Source organism: Falco biarmicus, chromosome 7, assembly GCF_023638135.1.
Source record: "Falco biarmicus isolate bFalBia1 chromosome 7, bFalBia1.pri, whole genome shotgun sequence".
Lineage (NCBI taxonomy): Eukaryota > Metazoa > Chordata > Aves > Falconiformes > Falconidae > Falco > Falco biarmicus.
The window spans coordinates 52,749,430-52,770,123 of NC_079294.1; the positions used below are offsets into that span (position 1 = coordinate 52,749,430).

Below are 20,694 nucleotides of genomic sequence, written 5' to 3' on the forward strand. Positions count from 1 at the left end.
GGCTTCTGCAGGATTGGCCTCATTGTGGGCAAGAAATTGCATTCATTTTCTGGGTTTTGTTGAACAGTTCTCTTGCTATCTTCAAGAATGCAATATCTGTTATCTTTGTTGTCTCCTTGTAAAGTTTAAGTATATGGGAAACAGCATCTGGGGTGAATTAAAATAATTTCCAATTGATAATGAATCATTAATACAGAATTTTTGAAGCCTTTCTTCAAATCAAATAAACAGAAGCCTGTGAAGCTGAAAGTCTTTGATATGCCTTGTATATCCTAACCTATTATGAGGAAACATTTTTTGTTCCAGTTGCTAAAATCCTTCACCAACAGAACTCCAAAAGGTGGCTTTTTAAAAAACAGAGATTTTTAGTATTTTGAAGAGATTCTTTTTGAAATAAGTCGTAAAAGAGCTTTTGCTGTTTCCAAGGATCCTTTTATCTTTGTCTGCTTCATTTTTAATTAGGAGGAATTGTATATTATTTGCAGCAAATATTTGGAGTATTTTGACTTGCAAAGTCTTTAATAAACATATTTAATGCCAGCAGCTGACAGTACAGTAGCTGAAATGTGGCTGTCTATGGGCATGTGTCTTGGTGAGAGCTCTGCTCTCTTATGTTGTGCGTTACTATTCTCAACTACATGAAGACATTTTATTATCTTAAAATGAGCTTGAAAGCCTGTGGCTGGTGGTATTTTTAGACTTCCAGTCATCTCGAATGCTCGTCTCTTTATTTGGATGTTGAAGCTAAAGGAAATTTACCATCATGCTGTGTAAGAGTTGGAGCCTTTGGGTGTTGGCATCATCTGTGATTCACAGAAGTGCCTGCAGTTGTCATTAGCATTCTTGTGGCTGCAAGCTCTGTTGGCAGCTACAGCTAAAACCAACCTGTGCACTGAATATTCTGTTGCTTGCAGCAAAGTTGAAGTTGCCTGCAAGCAAACTCTGCAACAGCTCAAATCCTTAGTCATTCCTTAATCAAAGTTTAAACTTTGTTAGAGTTCCCTCTTGTTCATTAGCTTATCTGTATTGACTGTTTCTTTAGGAAACCTTAAAAATGATGAGTCAATTATTTGCCAAAGAGAATCTTAAATCATGTATAAGCTATGCTTCTTTTGCTAATAGAGCAACGTTATTTGTATTAGTAGTTACTATTTGTATTTCACAGCTGCTTCTTTAAAACTGAATGTTGTCCTGTGCTACTTTAGGAATGTGGGGATTTCATGACCGGGACCTTGTTTTACGTAAAGCACTCTACACTATGATGAGGAGCGGAGCTGAAAGGGAAGCACTGAAAAGAAGATGGAGATGGCAACAGACCCAGCAGAATAAGGAGGTCTGTATGCCTGAAGACAGTCTTCTTAAAAAAAGTATTCTTCTGGACTTTGGTGAAAGTTGTAATTGCTATCGAATTCCTTGTGCTTCCCATGCAAAATGGGAAAGATACTTGTATTTAGAAGTTTCATATCAGAATGCAGTTGTGTTGTAGCTTTGTGAGCATAAATGTGCACAGTTTTGTGCCTATAAAGGTCTAAGATGAGTTTGGAACCTGTAGAAAAGTTGGGACTGCAAAATTAAATGTATCATTTAGCTATCACAAGCATTATAAAATGAGTGGATGAATGCACAAAAGAAAGAAAACCCCATTTAGGAAAGATTCCCCAAAATGGTGAGTTAGGATTCTTAGAGCTGTGACCAAATAGGGTGGATGTTTCCTAAATAAATCACCTGTAGATTTGGTTTGACTGTTGATCTGAAGATGTCTGCACCCAAACAGTGGCTAGAAAAGCCAGTTTCAGGAGTAATCCTCAACGCAATTAAGTGAACATGCTTAAATGGTTGTGACTTCTGTAATCTGCTTTTTGTTGGCAGCAGTCAGTGACAGTATGGCTGAGCTGTGACTGGCTCAGCTACTTCAGGCTACCTGAAAATACAGGGGCACAGAAGCACTTACATACCCGTTCTGCTCTTGAACAGAGGGAGAAAGCATCACCTGTCTACCAGGGAGGGCATTCATAGTAGTTCCAGGTATTGGGGAAGACAGCAAACCTCCAGAAATGGGCAGTAAAGCATGCTGACCGTGGTTGCAAGGAATTCATATGGGTATGACTAACTGGAGCTCCAGTAGTGGAGCACTGTGTTAGTAGCAGCAGGCCCACATCTAGAAATGTAATCCAATTAGCAGTGAGTGGTTTAGGTCTTTTTTTTAGTAAGCTAATATTCTTTGACCTGAATAGAAATGTTGAACCATTAATGATCCAAGATATTAATCTGTATCATGTATGAATCTCAAAATAAGTTAGGCATAAATACTGCTACAGAACTCTGCTTACATTTCATTTTTAACCAGCATCATCATAAAGGTGTTTCATTCTCTCCCATAGTCAGGTTTAGTGTATACAGAGGAAGAGTGGGAACGGGAGTGGAATGAACTGCTTAAACTGGCATCGAGTGAGCCGCGAACGCATTTCAGCAAAAACGGAGGCACTGGTGGAGGGTAAGTTTAGAGTATGGCAAAATCTGTCCCTTTTTGTTCTCAGTAGGAAAACGATACAGTACAAATGAATGATGATGTTTATAGGACGATCAAACTGCCTTTTCAACTGTTGTGATCTCTTTGCATGGTACAATACGAGTGTCTAAACATTCCATTATAATATTTAGGATTTCCTTGTACAGTTACCAGACTAACTTGAGGTTACTTTGCATCCAAGAGTCAGGATTCCATTAATCCTCATTTCTTGGTTTCTGGAACAAGTGTGTTGGCAGTGGCATTTAGCTTCAAGGAGATGAAGTGCCTCGTCTCACTGAAGATACTTAGCTTTTTGATTGAGGAAGACTTAGCAGAAAGATAGCTGCTGCTCAGATATTTTCACAAAAACACAGAGGAAACATCACATCTTCTAATAGCATTCAGAATAAAGTAGTTTGTGCCCAGATATCACTTTTACTGTGCTTTAGCACAGCTTTAATGCTGTCTTCTCATATTCATACATTTATTTCAGCCTTTTTTTGCTTTGTAGTTCAAACAGGGAGTATTCAGAGAGATCTTTTTTGAGAGCAAGTCACCCAAGTTACTCTTCACATTTTCTACTTTTAAAATGCTGTTAACCCTAAACATGGCGGGGGGGGGGGGGGGGGGGGGAGCGGAAGTACTATTTTTGGCTAAAGATTAAATATTTGGATGCAGTGTCTTAAAACAGAAAGTAGAATACAGAGTTATAGTTTGTAGGCTCTTGAAACCCTTCTGAAATATCAATATGCTACTTCATTCTTTGAACAACTTTAAAAAACTTTCACTAAAAATCATGATAATTAATACTGCACTGATAGGAACAGTTGTCCTTTCTTTGGCTAGTCAAGCTTTTATTAAACCCATGTAACAAATAGTGCTCTCAAGTGCAAGAATTATTTAAGGATTGCAGGGGCTTTTATTTTGAATTAAACTGATCTATTGTCATCCTAGTAAGGTTTTATGTTGCTGGAAGGTTCTGTACAGGGTATGTCTGTATTTCTAAGAACCACATCAGATTCTTTTCGTACCTAATTTCATATCTGTTTATCTGGATGGATTCCATAAGAGCATGGCTGATTGCAGCTGCTTTGATTACACTCTGCAAAGTTGCAGCGTTTGCCTGTTACTACCCAGTGCTAACAGGCAAGCAAGGAAAGTGTGCTTTCTTGATGACCAGCTTAGTATGTGTGTTTAATCTTTGTGTAACACTCAGTTGGTAGCATTTTAGTCAACTAGCTGCTTATAAACAGTACCAGAATATTTGATGGCCATAGGGGAAAATCCCAGTACTGTCTGCTTTATTCCCAGATGCATTTGGTTTAGGTGTTTAGAAGCTATAAGAAAAGATGGATAGAAACGTATTTGTGAAAAAGTTTGAGATGAAATAGTATCTACAACATTTAAATACCCCTGATCTACATACAGAAACTGCTTTAAGTAGTTGCTATAGTAAACCATCCCTCACTTTCAGTTCACCTGTTCCCAAAGTATAGGATTATTGATCAACCCTAAGAACACAGAAGCTTTAGGTTTTGTGTCAAGTGTTTATCACTAAAAATATGTAGTGTTTGTTTACTCAGTGTGTGTTTTCTCTAGCTGCTGTTTCCCCTGGAGAAAATTGACAAAATTATAAGTGAATAAGTAAACTGACAAAATAAGGTATACAACACGATGAGAGTAATAAAATTTGTAGATGGTGTTCTCTGGGCTTTGAAAGACTACCATATTTTCCTTTTAACCCTATGATGCCAAGGACAGTAATACAGGAGGACATTGTTTAGAAAATTGTCAATCATAATGCATCTCATTTTCTTCTATTTTGAGGCTAAAAAAGAAATAGATTTGTTTTCATTTTAATCTCTAGTGTTTCTCATGTTTGTAGATATTTTCCTGTCGATACGCTTCAGTCTTCTAATGCAGTCCAATTCACATTTCTATTAGATTTGGCCATTCACCACCAGTTCCCTCTGGCCTTGTTCCGTCTGTTTCATTCTGTATGTTTCATGTACTGTGTAGTTTCAGTATCTACCCATCAGAGACGTCCTTAAATGTTGCATTTGCCATCACCCAACCATCTCTGCCTTTAGTTCCCAGATACTTAAACATGACATATCACTGTCACATAAAGAATTAATTTAAATAATTTTTAATGTTCTCATCATAGTTTGCATTTATTTTTTTGCAAATCAAAATAAAATAAGGATAACTAGAACACAGTTAATTTTCCCTTTCAAATACTGAAAGAGGAATCAGGCAAGAAATGTGGCCTGTTTAAGATGTGAATATGTATTTCTCTACAATCATTCCAAAGACACAATGATTGTGACAAAATGAATAATTTTCTCAGTTTAATGTACCCATGTTAAAAATAGAGCCCTTGAGAAGGAAAAGGAATATCAGAATAGTAGTTTTGAGATGGGGCATATTATGTTCTCTAGTTAGGTACTGTATTAAGAAAGCCTGAAAATTAGTCTTTGAATTGTAGATGAGATGTTCTCCTTTGGTGTCAGAATTAGCTAAAGCATCAGAAGTTGTATCTGCTTCAAAAGAGTCAGTGACAAGCCTACATCTGGAATTATGCTGCCTCATTCACCTGGAAGTTCCTTTTAGTTGTTTTTCAGAGTGAACTACATGCAAAGGAGATCAGCAATTGTCACTAAACCTCCAAAGTTTTCTTCTTTGAGAGCACTCTCATTCTGAGGCTTGGAGGTTGAAAAAAAAGGGAAAGATAAAGGGAGCACAGAAAAGCTTAATTCTTAAGTTCTTGTTTCTAACACGTAAAATCCTTCAAGCACTAAAGCAGAGCAAGCTAATTAACTATGAAGCAGATTCTTATTATGAAGCAGATTTGCACATCTCTCTGTAAATGTAAATAACAAATTTCAGAACGTAATTGTTTTGTTTATCTCCATTTACAAGCACAACCAGGGGTACTGAATTGAAGCAACTGCTCTGAAAAAAATAAAATGTCTTGTCCTCTGTTTTTATTAAGAGCCTAACTATGGCGATAACTGCTAAAGAAAAAATTCCAATCCATTCCTTCATTTTGCAGACTTAGCGTCAGTGAGAGATTTCAAAGCCTGTTCTAGTGCTAGATTGAATACTGCTGTTGTTCTCACTTCTTGAAAACCTAGTAGAGCTGAAAGCTAGATGTCTTGTTGTCTCGTGGTGTGGGCTAATACAGATTTTGAAAGTGAGTGGTATTCTTATTTAGTATTAACTGTCACCTTCCAGCTAGCTGTCTCGTATGCTGTTGGCACCATCTTATTAAGAAAGTCAAGTGGTTTTAAATGGGGAAGAAGGGAGAGAATATTGCTGTAATCTTCCTATGTGTCATTAGCATTTTATTTAAAGCAGAAACCCAGAACATTTAAACAGAAAGTGCCCCTCAAATGCATGCAGTCTCTGAGGTTTTGGGCTTGGTTAGGTGTTCAGAATATTTCAACGTACAATTCTTCATACAAAACTACTGTGCCTATCAAAACCCCTCATTTTATAGGTAACTTAGTTGAGATCATTTAACAAAGATGTTGCTTTAAAACTATATATGTCTAACCTGGTTGTCTATTATAGGAGGGCTGTTCCTTTTTAACTGTTAAGTATATGCAGCAGTTACAGGGTACAGATAGAAAGAGGTTCATTACAACAGTGTATCTTTCCCTTTTCACTGAAGTTTCAGTTGGCTAATAAATCTTCTCAGCTGGCCTATTTTCAGTTGATGTAAATTGTACTTAAGCCAAACACAGCCTGGAAATAATCAAATTGCGGTGGTGATTCAAATGTACTGTTACAGGCCGTCCTTCAGATCAGGAAACAGTGGATATCCCCCAGACTCTGGAAAAGAGATAAAATTCAAGGCAAAGGAGGGATCAGAATTATGTCATATTAAAACTAAGTACTAGTACCTATGCAGGGAATGGTTTTTTCTTTATTTAACAAGTTTTTGTTGAATTCAAGGTATTTCATTTCCTATTTGACAGATGGTTGCATCTCACATGCCACAGAAGATGTGTGACACAAAAGCATGCATTCCTACACAATTAAACACAAAATAACATTCAAACCAAAATAATCTAGGGTGAGTTAATTTAGGTTTTCTCTTTTATTATATGCCTTCAAAACTGCTTCCTTTATGTTGTTTTTACCTGAGAAAATACTGATATTTTTAAAGACTAAGAAATAAAAATTGGAACTCAAAACACTCGTTATGTATGTCCTTTAGTCGATGCAGTATAGCATGTTGTTGTGCCCCACCCCCCACACCGCCAAGAAAAGAAGGGACATGTCCCATTACTGTGCAATTTTTTTGTGTTTTACTTGAAGCTCATTGCTGAAACACTGTGTAAAGAAATCAACAGATACATTCTTACACCTACCTACAGCGGGAATTTATGCTTGCTAGTAAGCTGTGGCTGTAGTCTATGTTTGTTTTAATTTTGGAATTCTTAACCAGGGAAAGAAGAGGTTTGAGAGACGGAACGGTGGCAGATTGAGATATGAACCCAGATTTCATTCTGGTCTCACGCTTGTACCTAATCACCAGGTTGAAGAACTTGATGCGTGTCATGTTGTTTCAGTACATCTCAACTGTCTGCAGGCATTGGTCTCTTGCTCTGTGTGAATCCTGAAACTTAATCTAAACTTGGAATAGCTGTTACGAGTCTGTTGGACAAACTGAGAGTCTGGAGCGTATGTATGGCAAAGAAAAGCAAGGTTACCGTAGGGAGCGGTTTAGAAGGAAATCCAAGGACGTGAAAACAGATCTTGCTCAGAGTTCACAGGCAAAAGAGAGGAGCAGCCAGCAGATAGCCAGCTGGAGCAGCAGGGTAGGTGACTTTTCCATTTCAGCTTTTTGAGTTTTTTTTTTTCATTACTGGCTACAGTACAAAGTAGATTTTCCATAAGAGAGACAATCTCTTTGGAGTGCTTAGTAGGTGTCTGCTCTGTTTGGTTTCGAGGTATCAGTGGTCCTGTAGGGTAGACTGAGGGGGTTTTAAATTTTTTTTTCCTTTCTTGTTAAGTTGTTCTTACAATCAAGATCAATTATTTAGAGTGCCCTGGTTAAGCAGGATTCTGCAATGCAGATTTATATGCTCTTATATATGTGGATTTCATTATTTAAAAATTAACTTTACATTAACTTTTCTTAAATTTCCTTTGGTTCCATGTTACAGTAACAAAACTATTTTGTCCACCATTTTCATGGCCATGTCGTTAACATAAATAAAGATCAATGAAAAAAATGGAATGATAAGTGGATGAAAGGATGTGGCAGTATCTCTGGGTACTTGTTAATGACAGTTTTTCGTTCTCATTAATCTTTAGGAAAATTTGTACCAAATTCTCAGCAGTTACACTGACATAATATAAGATGGCCCACCTGAATTCATGGCAATGATGAAATAAAATTGAACATTGAAAAGGTTTCCCAGAAAGGCTGTGAAGTCTTCCTCCTTGGAGGTATTCAGAAACTGTCTGGACACGGTCCTGGGCATCTGGCTGTAGGCACCCCTGCTTGAATGGGGGTGCTGGACATGGGGACCTCCAGAGATCCCTTCCAGCTGCAGCCACGGTGGTTCTTCAGAAATGAGTGATGGAAACCAGCTGTGTCATAGAAGAGAAGGATTTGAAGGGCGGGAATATGATCAAAAATAGTGAATCACGCAACTTCATGATGTGATATTGAAGGATAAAAAAGCCCAGTGGAATGTTGGACCTTGTGCAGTCAGGCTTGACCAAAGCAGCTGACCAGAGGGGTGAAGGTCCTTCTGGTACAGCTGCATCTGAAATATGCCTTTCACTTCTAGAAACCTCATTTACTAGAAGATGAGGAATAATTAGAGGATTTAAAGAAAAACTTTAGGACTGATAGTCTGGAAATAGAACATGAGAAGATAGGCGGAAATCATTGTAGCATGTCATCTGGCCAGTGACATGATTCTTTTAACTTCTTTTAACTTTCTTTTAACTTTGGCTAACAAATTACTCTGAGGGTGACGTGATGGACTGCAAATGCTGAAAAGCTGAGACAGCCAACAACAGGGAGGAATTCATTAAGGAATATGAGAGAAAATTACAAAATGCAGAATTTAGTTTGAACATCAGGAAAAATTTCTTGATGAGTTTGAGTTACGGGAAGAGTGATACAGGGAAGGAGAGGTGTCTCGCTGCTTGATCAGTTTGTGTCCTGCGTCAGCCTACTGTTAATATCTTCCATATGCTGCACTCCTGGGCTGGGATGAAAGATTTTAATGTAGACTTTCAGGGATGGGCTGGATGCCATCAGACCTGTGAGAAGGTTCCTGTATCTGTCCCACATTCTCTAGAGCAGTGCACGTACAGTTATGTTGGGTGCACTATTTTTCATATATAATGAAAATTAATGACAGGTAGTTATGGAAGTTCTCTGCACACCCAGCAATGACAGGACAATCGCTGCCTTCATTCAGGTGTGCCTGGGTGACGTTGCCCACCTTTATTTGCCTTGCCTCATGGAAGCTGTGCTCTGTGTGTTACACTTCCAAGCGGCGCTCAGCTGGGAATGACCATCTTCACTTCTGTCCGCCTCCCACAGCCTCACCGTTTTTCTGTCATCTTCCATCTAGTGTGTTCATGTCTGTCTTCTGGGCAGAGGCAACGCTTTAAGATGTGGTGGTGATATTAATGACATGAAACTTGAAAAATAGGAAAGGAGAAAACTGAAACCAAAGAGTCTATGAAATGCTTAAAAAGTCATAGAAGGGCTTGGAAGTGTTCAGCTAGAAATGTGATTTTTACAGATTTATTCTTGCAGTCTAGATAATAGGATGATCTGTTTCCTAAATGATTGACTTTATAGGTTAGCTTTCCAAAGGGGCTGGGCATTCCCATTTCCTGGAAGATTGTGGGGCTGATCCAAGGCATACTGCTGCTACCTGGAAAAATGTTTTTTATTTTTGTCATTCAAGTCAGGTTTTTACTCTTAGCTGTTTTGGAGAACCCCGTTGCCTTTAGTCATCAGCAGCATATCCCTGGAAGTCAGCAGCACATGTTCTTTAATATAAAGTTTCTCTTTTCTTGCTGTCAAATGTTTTGAGCCATCAAACTGCACTTTTTGTAAGCTTTTTGGTAAAAGAGAACATTTAAAACAAGCTTAGCAATTGTGTTTGTCTCTTCATATACGAAGAAAAGGGTTTTTTTGACATTTGTATAGGTTGGGAAAGTAAGACTGAAGTATTCAGATGAATAGGATAGCACAGGTATATTTTAAGGAATTTAGGGATTTTAGTCCATAAATTACACTGTAAGGATTTGCCTCTCTATTCGTGCATGGTGGTTTAATGCTATTGATTTGTGTTGTTAAATGTGCACTTGTGATACTCAATGCTTTTGCAAATAGATGTATAGGCGGTAGGTGAATCTGACAGGGACTGGCTCCCTGGGTGCTTTAGAGCTTTTTAGTACTGATGTGAAAAAATTACAAATCTTGTTGTATGCATTTTTGGCTTTCCTAAATGTCTTATCTCTATGTTCTTCTAAGTAGTAGTAATGATGTAAGCTAACAGGACTTTCTCCAAGTAAGGATAATTAATTTAATAATATTTTTCCCCCCAAGATGTATATTCCATAACAGTATCAGCCATTTGAAAGGAAGAAACAACTCTTCAGAATGCAGAAGACTTCAAGCACTCTAATTGTCTTCCAGTTATATTTTACATAAATTTTTTATTTTTAAAAAAATTCCTTCCAAGAACAGCAGGTTTTTGTCATTGTCTTTACTTGCTCATTGTGAAGTTGGATGAGGATTAACTCTGTTTACACCCATGGAATATCCTCAATAAAACATTTATTTTAATCTAAAATGAAGTATTATCTCTCCACTTTTTTAAGTGCTCTCTATCTGCTCCAGCTCGATGGAGAACGGAGAGACTTATTAATTCCAGTGGTATTTGGATCAGAGCCGTAGAAGGCCAATGTAAAGAAAAGACTTGGGTTTCTCTGTAGTGCTGTCCTACTGTTTGAATTGTATGTTCTGCTCTCCTGCCATATAAGATATTTGTATTGATTCTTTTTATCTGTTTTCTGAAACACAAAGCTCCACTGGCAAAAATGCTTGGCCTTGTCTCACCTAACTACATCTCCATCTAGATTCCTTCTGCATTCTATAAAGAGAAATGAGAATTTTCATCTCATCTTTGGGCAAATGCTGCAGAGGAGAGGGATGATCCTGCTTCCAGATGTGCCTGTCATTTTGTTATCTGTGGAGGCAGTCAAGGTGAAATGGTTAGAATTCTGATTTTAGATGTCTGAAAGTAGGTGGCCTGTCATTGGGAAATCTAAAGGAAAATGAATCTCCCCTTCTTAAAAAGATATGTTTTGGAATAGTCAAAGAAAAAAAGCTGGTGACTTCATAAGTTACATTCCTTCTGCTCACATTGACGTCAGCATTTCTTACGCTGCCAAGGTAAACTCACCCCTGTTTGGTTCAGAGGGACTAGAAAAACACCTTTCATTGTAGAGTCTGTGTGCCAAGCGTGTCACGTGAAATTGCATTTTTTGTGACAAAAGCAGATTTACACCAGGAGCTTGGCTAAGACTTACCTTCTTTATTGCCATTAGGCTACCAAACAGCATCAGAAAATAATGAATTTTGCTGACTACTAAACCGGTGGTGTGGAGTCTACAAGTGAAAACATTTTCTATGTTGCTATTATATTATTTCCAAAACAATATCTTCCTTTCCAGTTTCTTGTGTTACCTATTTCAATAATTGGAAATATGTGTTTCAGAAGAGTGGGAATATGAGTGATAAGGAAGAAGAAATAGCTGCTGTGACATGTTGGTTCACTAAAGTTGCAATGGTTGGTTCAAGTTGGTTCAAAAGGTGTCAATTCTGTGTCTTCCAGAGTTGATAATTCAGAAGATCCAGTGTATGAGAGCTTAGAAGAGTTCCACGTTTTTGTCTTAGCCCATATTTTGAGAAGACCTATTGTTGTAGTAGCAGACACAATGTTGCGAGACTCAGGGGGAGAAGGTAAGAGTTCTTCATTAGAAATGTATGTACCTACATAAATTGAATTAATCATAAACAAAAGAGCCAGCTGTAACACATCTGAGTGTTTAGGGGTTAGCTGCTGCCTTTTTGTGGAGGTGGGGGGAAGAGCAGAATGTTAATCCCTTTCTACTAGATAAAAGTAAAAAATACAAGATAATTATGTAAGTCTCATGGAAAACCTGTTTATCCTAGATGTTTACTATTAACTTAATAACCACCAAATTACAGAGCACAACACATTTCTTACTGGTCTGTGTTAACAAGGTTCCAATTTTGCTGTGTTATCTTAGTGCCCCTTAAAACTCTGCATAGATCTATCTAATCTGACTTGGGAAAACTGAATTTTGAATGTGTGTAGATCGGCTTTTTGTTTGTACTAGCTCCTTTGCAGCCTCTTGTTCAAGAGTTTCCAGAATGTTTTATTCAGTTTGCACATGTGAACACACAAATGTTAGATCCGTATGTGGAACCAACTGGACAACTCTCTGAACAGGACTTGAATGATTAAATTAGTCTCTTTCACTTTCTACCGTGAACTAATAGAATACTAACTATTGATAGTATGATGCTTAACTAAAGGGGAATGATTGGTTGATTAAAGGGGGATATTGAACATGTGGTAGAGTTTACAGAAATATACTTCCACAGGGAAATGCTGGGTAATTTCAGTTTCTGTGCAAGTTGTGAACTGCCAGGTAGGAGTTGTATGGTTGCTGTCCACTCTGACAGACTCCATCACTATTGCTCCATCTCCTCATAATTCCCCTCCGCACACTTTCACTTCCTTGACCCAATCTGATTCTGCACAGTAATAACAATGTTTTGTTCACCACTGGCCTCATATGGACCAGCATGATCAAGTTACCTCAGTTTAATGGTTTAATGTACAAAGTACCGGTTTTCAGAAAGACTAATAACTTTGTCAAATTTGGACAGACTCACCAAAATGTAGATCTGTGCCTCAAACTCAATGCTGTTCTTCATCCCAAAGTCTGGACACAGCAGACTCTTCAAAGAAAAAGCCTCTAGTAAAAACAGTGCATTGTTTGGGGTTACTTTTTCCTTATGCTCATTTTGGAAATATTTCAGCAATAAGGATTCATATTTTCACAGCTGAAGGAAATATGATGGGTTAGAAGCAAACACATTGAGAGGATTTTCCTGCCCAAACTTGCTGTTTCCCATAATTATAAACAAGCACAGAATCTCTCAAAGCTCTACCTTTACAGATGCAGCATCCCATTCAAATTCTATTTGTGGAATTTTTTAATCTTTCCTTATGTTCATTATATATACATACATATACACATTCATACATATATGATGTGATAACATGTGCGTGTGGACTATAAACATGTTTGTAATGTTTCTCATAGAAATCTGTTAATGCAAGGCACAAGCAGAGTATGTTACCAAAAGAGCCGGTAGTGTATTTACTGTGGCTTATTAGAAAATATCTTGTACCTGAAAGCATTACAGGAAGGTACCAATCTGGATACATGTGTGAGAATCATTAGGATTTCATTACAAGACCTTAATATCTTTACTAGTAAACAATTAGAGCAAGAAAAATATATGTGTAAGAACAAAAAGTTTTCATTATTGTTCTTAGTATATTTTCTGATGTTTTTATGATGAAATTTTACCTGTTGTTATGACTGTTTTCTGCACTGATTACTCCACTTTAGGCTGCTCACCTGGAGCTCTGAAAATGTTGTAGCACAATTGTTACACACAATAGAACCAACATAACTGTCTGTTCTTTGACATAATTTTAAAATATACATACATATATATAAAACACATTTTTCTTTGCAGCATTTGCACCTATACCATTTGGAGGAATTTATTTGCCACTTGAAGTTCTACCTAACAGATGCCATTGCTCACCTCTTGTGCTAGCCTACGATCAGGCCCATTTCTCCGCACTTGTTTCCATGGAACAAAAAGATCAACAGAGAGAACAAGGTATGCTATAAACACGGCAGCACAAGGGTGTGTGTCGAATGCAATGCCCAAAGCACTTTCTGATACCTGTCGGTGTATTTATCTATCAGAAAGGAAACAATAGCCACTAAATTTTATTGCTGTATTAGGAGCCTAAGTGGTCTAATCACAAGACTGGGAGCCAAGAACTCTTCAGTCCTAATCCTTGTGCTATCGCTGTCTGTCTTTGGTGCTTAAACATTTTCCGTCAATTCCATATATGTAAATAGGTATAATCAGAGCTACCTGCTGTGCTTCTGTGTTCTTGAAGGCATTTGTTAATTTGGGTTAGTAAAGTAAAGATTAAGTATGAGTCAGATTACTAGTGAAAACTCGCATAATGGAAAAGTCTCTCTTCTAGTGTGCTAAATGCACTTCTCATTTAAAAACGTTTGGTAGAGATGTTTTATCATCTTGCTGTCTTCTGCTTTACTTTAGAACACTGACAACAAAGTCTGACCAGGTATTTCTGTGTCAAGTTTGAGCTTCCTGTATATGGGATTGGGAGTGACAAGAGTTTCAGGACTGGATTTGTTCCTGCATCAGTAGCCTAGGAGCTAGCTATTCCTGCCCTTGTTTGGAAGAACTGTTTGCTTCATAGTAGAATACTGTGAGATGGACTCCTATGTGTCTTTGCTCCTTTTGTTGGGAAGGGAAAAGTATATTGGCAAAACCATGGTGAGCCTTTAGAAAAATTCAGTGCAGTTTTGCTATTAGGTATGAGTCCTCCTGGGTTTTTTCTTTTGCCTGATGACACTGCAGGGGTGTTTTGATACCATGTAAAGTAAACATGGAATGTGTGCTGGTTGTTGTGATCTCCTGACTGAATTTCATTTAGTCCTCCTTCCTAGAAAGCAATTTAGAGGCAAGTAAATACCTTCATTTAATTCCCTAATCCTGTGTGCATTTCATCTGATTTTGTATATATTAAACATTTGCCATGCTTGTGAGACAGTCAGCGTGATGCAGCTGTGTAAAGTAGAGAGAAAGACATTAATTAAAATGATGCAACAGAGGAAAGAAACTCTCAAACAACAGGTTTTGTTGCAGACATCTTCATGCTAGAATTTGACATGTAGTTAAGTCATCCTTCTTGGAAGGAGCACAGGGTGTTTTATATGAGGTTGTGTGAGATGGGAAACACTCTGCTAAGGGATGCAGGTGGTATTGGCAAACTTTGTGTTGGTGAAGAGGAGACTAAATCGTAAGACAGAAACAGAGAAGAAGATTGCTCTAGATGTCAGCTATTCAGTGGGAAAATCAATCCAGCCCAACTGTTGAGCCTTCAGGGGCACATAGCTCTGTCAGGGGTGTGTAGATAGGTGCTCGGCAATAGGTCTGGCCTTTGCAGTTCACAGCGGGACACTGCAGCTGCTTCCAGCCCTCCGTCTGTAGAGGAGCGGCTCTTAGGAAAATCCTTTTCACATAGGAACCATTTCCAAAGCAGTACACTGAGGTGTGATGTGAAACGCCTTGTGAGGAATGAAAGTTTGCAAAGGAAACCATTTTAATACAATAATGTGATACAAATAAAGACAGAGTTTTGAAGAGCCTCTTTAAGGATACTGTTCCACTGTTGGTAGTTGCTGATGATACGATGCAGCCAGGACTGTAATGTCAGCGTGCCGTTAGGTTAGCAGCTCCTGCATGTATGTCTATGTTACAAATCATAGAGTTGTCCTGTTGTACAACATGCCTCTGTGGCTTTGGTCTAGGTCTTTTTAGGTCCATTGGTGGTGAAAAATTACAATTTCTGGAGTAGGCAGTCTTGTTTCTTCCTGTCTAAGAACTGGGATTGGAATATCACTAGCCTGACAGTAACATCATTTATTTCAGGCACCTCCATCTGACTTCATACAATACTTCATTGTCACAGGTCTTACAACAGCCTATGTGTATAAATAATTTGATTGAGTACACAGACATAACAATCTCTGCAATAACTTTGCAGACAGAGTAACTGCCACCCACCAAACCTTTTGCTATTGTGCTATCCTTGAAGTGACAAGATTGACAAAAGGCAGTGAGGGAAACGACTGCTCGGTTGCTCTGACCCCACCTCTCAGTACGCGTTTAAGTATGCAGCGATACACCTTGGTGCCCCCTACTGAAGCATTCCCAATATCACAAGCCGTATATTCCTGTTAATTGCAGGCTGCAAGATCTTGGGTTTGATAACAAGGTCACATACTTGATTTCTCCCACAAGTGCTATCAATAATGTTAAATATACTTGTGGTTAGAAACTGTCTTTCTGTAGGCATTTCCTACACCTGTAGTCGCACAGGAAAGGTGCTGGAAGAGAAGAAGCTCCCAAAGATCCAGCACAGCATCAGTAACGTTAAATACTGGCTTTGCTCGTGTTCAAGTTCATCCAGGTTAATTACAGGGGCTGTTGAATCAAAATAGTGAGTATTATGATCTGATTTTACATGTTTCACTGCAGGGCCTTGAATACACAGGCTTCAATTCTGTGGAACAGCAGAGAGCCCTTGGCATTAAGTCTGGGATGAAGGGAATGCTTTAGCTTTCGGCTGCCAAGCTGGTTGCTGTTAGAGACTGCAGCATCTAACAGCGACCACAGCATTGCTATTGTCCTTCAGATGCTGTGGCAGGAAATAGATTGGCACAAGGATGCTCTAATAACGCCTTATTTTTTGTACCTTGTCGGCGTAGAGATGTTGGCAGCTTTGGCACAGGGGCAGGGAGAGCCACAGTTGTTAAAGCAGAAAACACTGCACAGGTGCCACAGCACAGGTGTCACTGCACACGGCCGGATTTTGAACTGCCGGAATGCAGCTGAGAGCTGAGCACTACAGCTTCTTACAATGAGCATCTCCGATAACCAGGCTGTTCATGGCTTACAGTATTTGTACTCTGACCATGTAACGGGATGTCAGGAGCAGTGCCTGAAGCTAGCTGTCTGAATACTGCATGTACATACACACGTGTGTAAACTGCTCCGCAGCGTTCTTTTAGAGGAGACAGTATGGCCTGTACTTGTGCAGTATGTGTGGCCAAATAGATGCCAATGCAAACACCTGAAGTTCTGCCTTGGCATATAGTTAGTTTATCAGATCATTGTGAGCACTGCTATAAATGTATGTAAAGAGAGAAAGCATGCTAACATCCTCTTGTCTGAAGAGGATTTAAAACACTTTTTGATATGTCTTCTTTTTACCAGCACACAGCTGGCGTTCTGACGGCCACTGAGAGCCCTCTTGTTCTGAAACCCACAACATCTAATTAAAAACCTGTAAATACTTCTGTATTCATGCAGGCTGTATTTATGCAGGTGTTTGGGATCTTTGTTTATGGACAATAAAGAGCAGCTCTCAACTGCCCCCAGGAGTGCTTCGTTGAACTTGGAGCTTGCTGTGCTGCCGCACTTTGCCATGCTGCCACGCACTGCCGCCCAGCCAGCAGTGAAATGGCTGCCCCCAGCCCATTTGCAGTAACAAGTGGGAGAGGTGGACGGTGGTTTGTAACAGCAGCATATCGGTGTCTGTGTCAGCATTTTATTTTACTAGTATTTTCGGCACTAGTTAAATTGTTCTTCTTTCTAGAAGATGAACAATGACACTTGAGGCATGGAGATGAGTGCTGGGAAGCACTGTGACTTGGCAGCACAGACGGTAGTGCACCCAGCTGGGGAATGGTGTGAAAGTCCACCCTGTGCCTCTTAAAACTGCCACGGACAAACCAGTTGCTGTTACTTGTGACGTATCCCATCTGTCAGCATTAGGACTTGTAGAGTGTGTTCCAAATAGTGTCACTTCAGCTAGTGAGCATCCCAACCCAAGCGTCACTGCGCTGCCACACCACAGCTGCAAGCTCCAATGCGGCTGGGCATCAGGAAGCTGCTACAGTCTGGTTTGGTTTAGAAATTCATGTGGAGGATCCTGCTCGCAGCCCTAATATTAAAGTACTCTTGTCAGGAATGTGGGGAAATCCTACAAGGAACCCCCGCTGTCAAACAGAGTTCGCAGAGAGAGAGGAGGTCTCTTGCAATGAAGACAGAATTTTAAAACTCCATTATTTTAGCAGATACTTTTTGCGTGAAGATGGTAGCGCTCCATTCCAGCCTCACAGTATCCCTTACCATGAGTATACAGTTTCCATTCACCTCAGAGTTTGAAAAATAATAGTTAACAAATTTCTGTGGGAAGATGGAGACAGTATAGGTCATAATGTGTGCATTAGTTAAAACAGCAGTGATATGCTACAGATAATCAGCTCTAAACTTTGTTTGGTACTTTGATATTAAGACTTCAATAAAACTATCACTAAACATTTCTAATAGGTTATTTTCAGTGTCACTAGTAACAGCCAGCTTTAAAAAAGGATTCCTTTAAAGAATTGTGTCTAAAAATTACTATTTATTGAATATGTGAAAATTAGTTAGTTTCAAGGTGTCCTTAGAAAAGAGACTCAAATTTACTTTTTGAGGTTTGCATCCCAAAGAGACAGAGTCAACTGTCTGCACAGTTCTTTGGCCCAGGCTTGCCAACATCTGCTTCCAGCTCACATTCCCAGTTCTCTGCCAGGCTGCACCTGTAAGGTCAGGTGCTACCGGAGGTGGAAGCGTTGTGTTTCACTTATTATGCTGCTCTTTTCTAAGTTGCCTTCTTCCTTTAAACAGTTGATAAATTGCACTGTAAGGTCAGTTGTAAATCCAGTCAGTACTTGCTAGTAATTCAGTTAATTGGCAGGGTATGTGTTTTCCTTGTGAAATGTGAGCAGTTAATTGTGTTCATAGCTATTGCAGCCCCGTTGTTGCAATAATTTCACTGAAGGCAGCAGAGTAAGCCCTCATATTACACCAATAAGTGTTGAAAAGTTTATTCAGTTGTCACCTGTGCTGTAGGTGTCTTGTGTTCTCATGCCTCAGGAGCTCGCTTTACAGTGTATTTGGAATTGCAGAGGTATCCTCTCTGGTACTTACTCACATTGAGTTTCTTTAACGAGCTAAATTTTCTTACAATATTAATTTCTGTGCTTGCATCTAACAGTGGTATCTGCAACTGATGTTGATTAATCTCCAGCTGTTCTTATATTAACTTACTTTAACATGTTCACTGTTGCCATTAATATGGGGAAAGTATTTCAAGAATTGCCTGCTATAAGCAGTAGGGGGCAACACATCCACGGAATTTGTGGAAGTTTGACCTTTTTATTTCCAGTCTGCAAAGATGACAAAATACGTATATTTTCTGCGGTTGTTGTCGAACTGTCTGAACCAAATACTGACTTCACTGTGTTAATCTAAAATGCAGGTTTAAAATTTCCTGCATTCTACTAGGTGAGGAACAATATTGAACCAAAAATGCTGTACCTTTGTATTAACAACAAATGTTTTCTGAACTGCAGAAAAGATTATAAACACCATATAACCAGTAAGTGCAATTAATTTTCAATAATTCAGTGCCACGATGTTTGGGTGATTTCTCCAGGTTTTGTTGCCCTTTGGTGCTCCTGGAATGAATACCTAGGCAAAGTCCTTAAGGACCTAGTATAGAAAATTCCTTGATTGGTGTTCAGAGGAGCAGCAGTGATGAGGAAGCCACCCAGTCCTTCAACAGCTTTTGCTTTGTTTCTGACGAAATGGAAGCACGTTGCTGGCTTTGATTAAAGCTGACAGTGCTTTTCTCTTAGTTCCTTGCTGGTGCTGAATGCTCAACGCTAAAATCAGAGCGCAGGCCCTGTGCTGCGTGTGAAGCGGGGTGGCACGTGTCAGAAGGCAGAGCCCTAGCGGGGAGGGAAGGGCTGGAAGAACCAGAACAGGCAGTGATGCTGGGCTGTGACAGCAGTAATGGTCTTTTCACTGCACTCGAGACAGGCCTCCAACTGACCTCTTAACACATATATATGTCAATCTATGCATCTCGATTATGCTAATTCACAGTTTGAGTCCAAAATTGCTGTAACTACGGTTTGCTTTGTTTCTTAATGATGTTATCAATATATTTTTGTTCCTTTGGCATTGGAAAACAGAAAGATACTAAGATGAGGTGACAAAATAATTAACAAGTATGTGCATCTGTGTGAGAGGCAGTAAGAGTATTTCAACTTTCTATTGCTTTCTGCTTTTCTAATGGCTCTGTCTGTTGTGCATTACAAAATGGCAATATTGTTCTCCCAGAGGTCTCCCCCGGCCCCTCCCCCCCCAGGTAACTGTCTTTCACTCCAAGAGCAATCAGTGTATTAACCTCTCCCTCGCCTGTTCTGTTGCACAAACATCAAAACAGGGAAATGGAGCTTGGTATAAATCGTTTGTGGTGCTCTGGATGTGGCTATTCTGCAGCACACTTCAACCATTTATGCTGCTTTTCACAGCTGAATCATTTTTCATTGTTGTTGTTTTTGTCCTCCCCCTGTCCCCCCATCCTTGTGTCTTCTCTACTTCAGCGGTGATCCCCCTGACTGACTCTGAACACAAGTTACTGCCTTTGCACTTTGCGGTCGATCCTGGGAAAGACTGGGAGTGGGGAAAAGATGACAATGATAACACCAGACTGGCCAAGTAAGACCTTTCTGTAACTTTAGTGTTAAGCGTTAAAATGTCTGGAGCCATACCTGATTGAAGTACGGGGAGAGCTTCTAGCAGACAGACAGGGCTTTGTTCGTGCTCTCTGCTTACATGGCAGAGGACAGGGGTGGGTGTCCGGTGGGTGGTCATGTTCAGGCTGCTGTTACATCTCTTGCTGTTAACAAGTACTGCTTTTTCTATGAGGCTTTTTGACTGTTTGTTCCCTTCTTTTTTCATCCTTAGTTTGATTCTGTCTCTCGAGGCAAAGCTTAATCTTCTGCACAGCTATATGAATGTAACGTGGATACGCATACCATCTGAGACACGGGTAAGGTGAACCTCCCCCTTGATCAAAACAAGAGGCGAGTTCTGAGGCGTGACAGGGTGTTGCACAGGGTGGGCTGCCTGGAGACACCTCGGTGTCCTAGCAGCAGGGACAAGTCACTCGTGGCACGTCACCATTGCAGTCAGGCTTATAGATTTTTCTACTTATTTGTTTCAATAACACGGTTGCTTGGTTTTTTTGCAACTCGTACTCTGTTCTGAAATGTATTTTCTAGCTTAATCTTTCTGTTACTTATTTCAGTAGTCCGTGTAGTTCAGAAAAACCTTAAAACAGACCTTTTCTCACCAT

The 20,694-nt window shown here is 39.4% G+C and overlaps 1 protein-coding gene across 8 annotated transcripts in view; it reads left to right on the forward strand.

Moving 5' to 3' along the window:
* The window catches only part of OTUD7A (OTU deubiquitinase 7A), a 146,914-nt gene that overhangs the window by 113,206 nt on the left and 13,014 nt on the right, over positions 1-20,694 (forward strand). For all 8 annotated transcript variants that reach the window (XM_056346789.1, XM_056346793.1, XM_056346795.1 and 5 more), the window contains 6 exons: positions 1,206-1,333; positions 2,382-2,494; positions 11,398-11,525; positions 13,365-13,514; positions 19,940-20,054; positions 20,304-20,388. In XM_056346789.1, the coding sequence (XP_056202764.1) occupies positions 1,206-1,333; positions 2,382-2,494; positions 11,398-11,525; positions 13,365-13,514; positions 19,940-20,054; positions 20,304-20,388 (719 nt within the window). The remainder of the gene's footprint in view (positions 1-1,205; positions 1,334-2,381; positions 2,495-11,397; positions 11,526-13,364; positions 13,515-19,939; positions 20,055-20,303; positions 20,389-20,694) is intronic.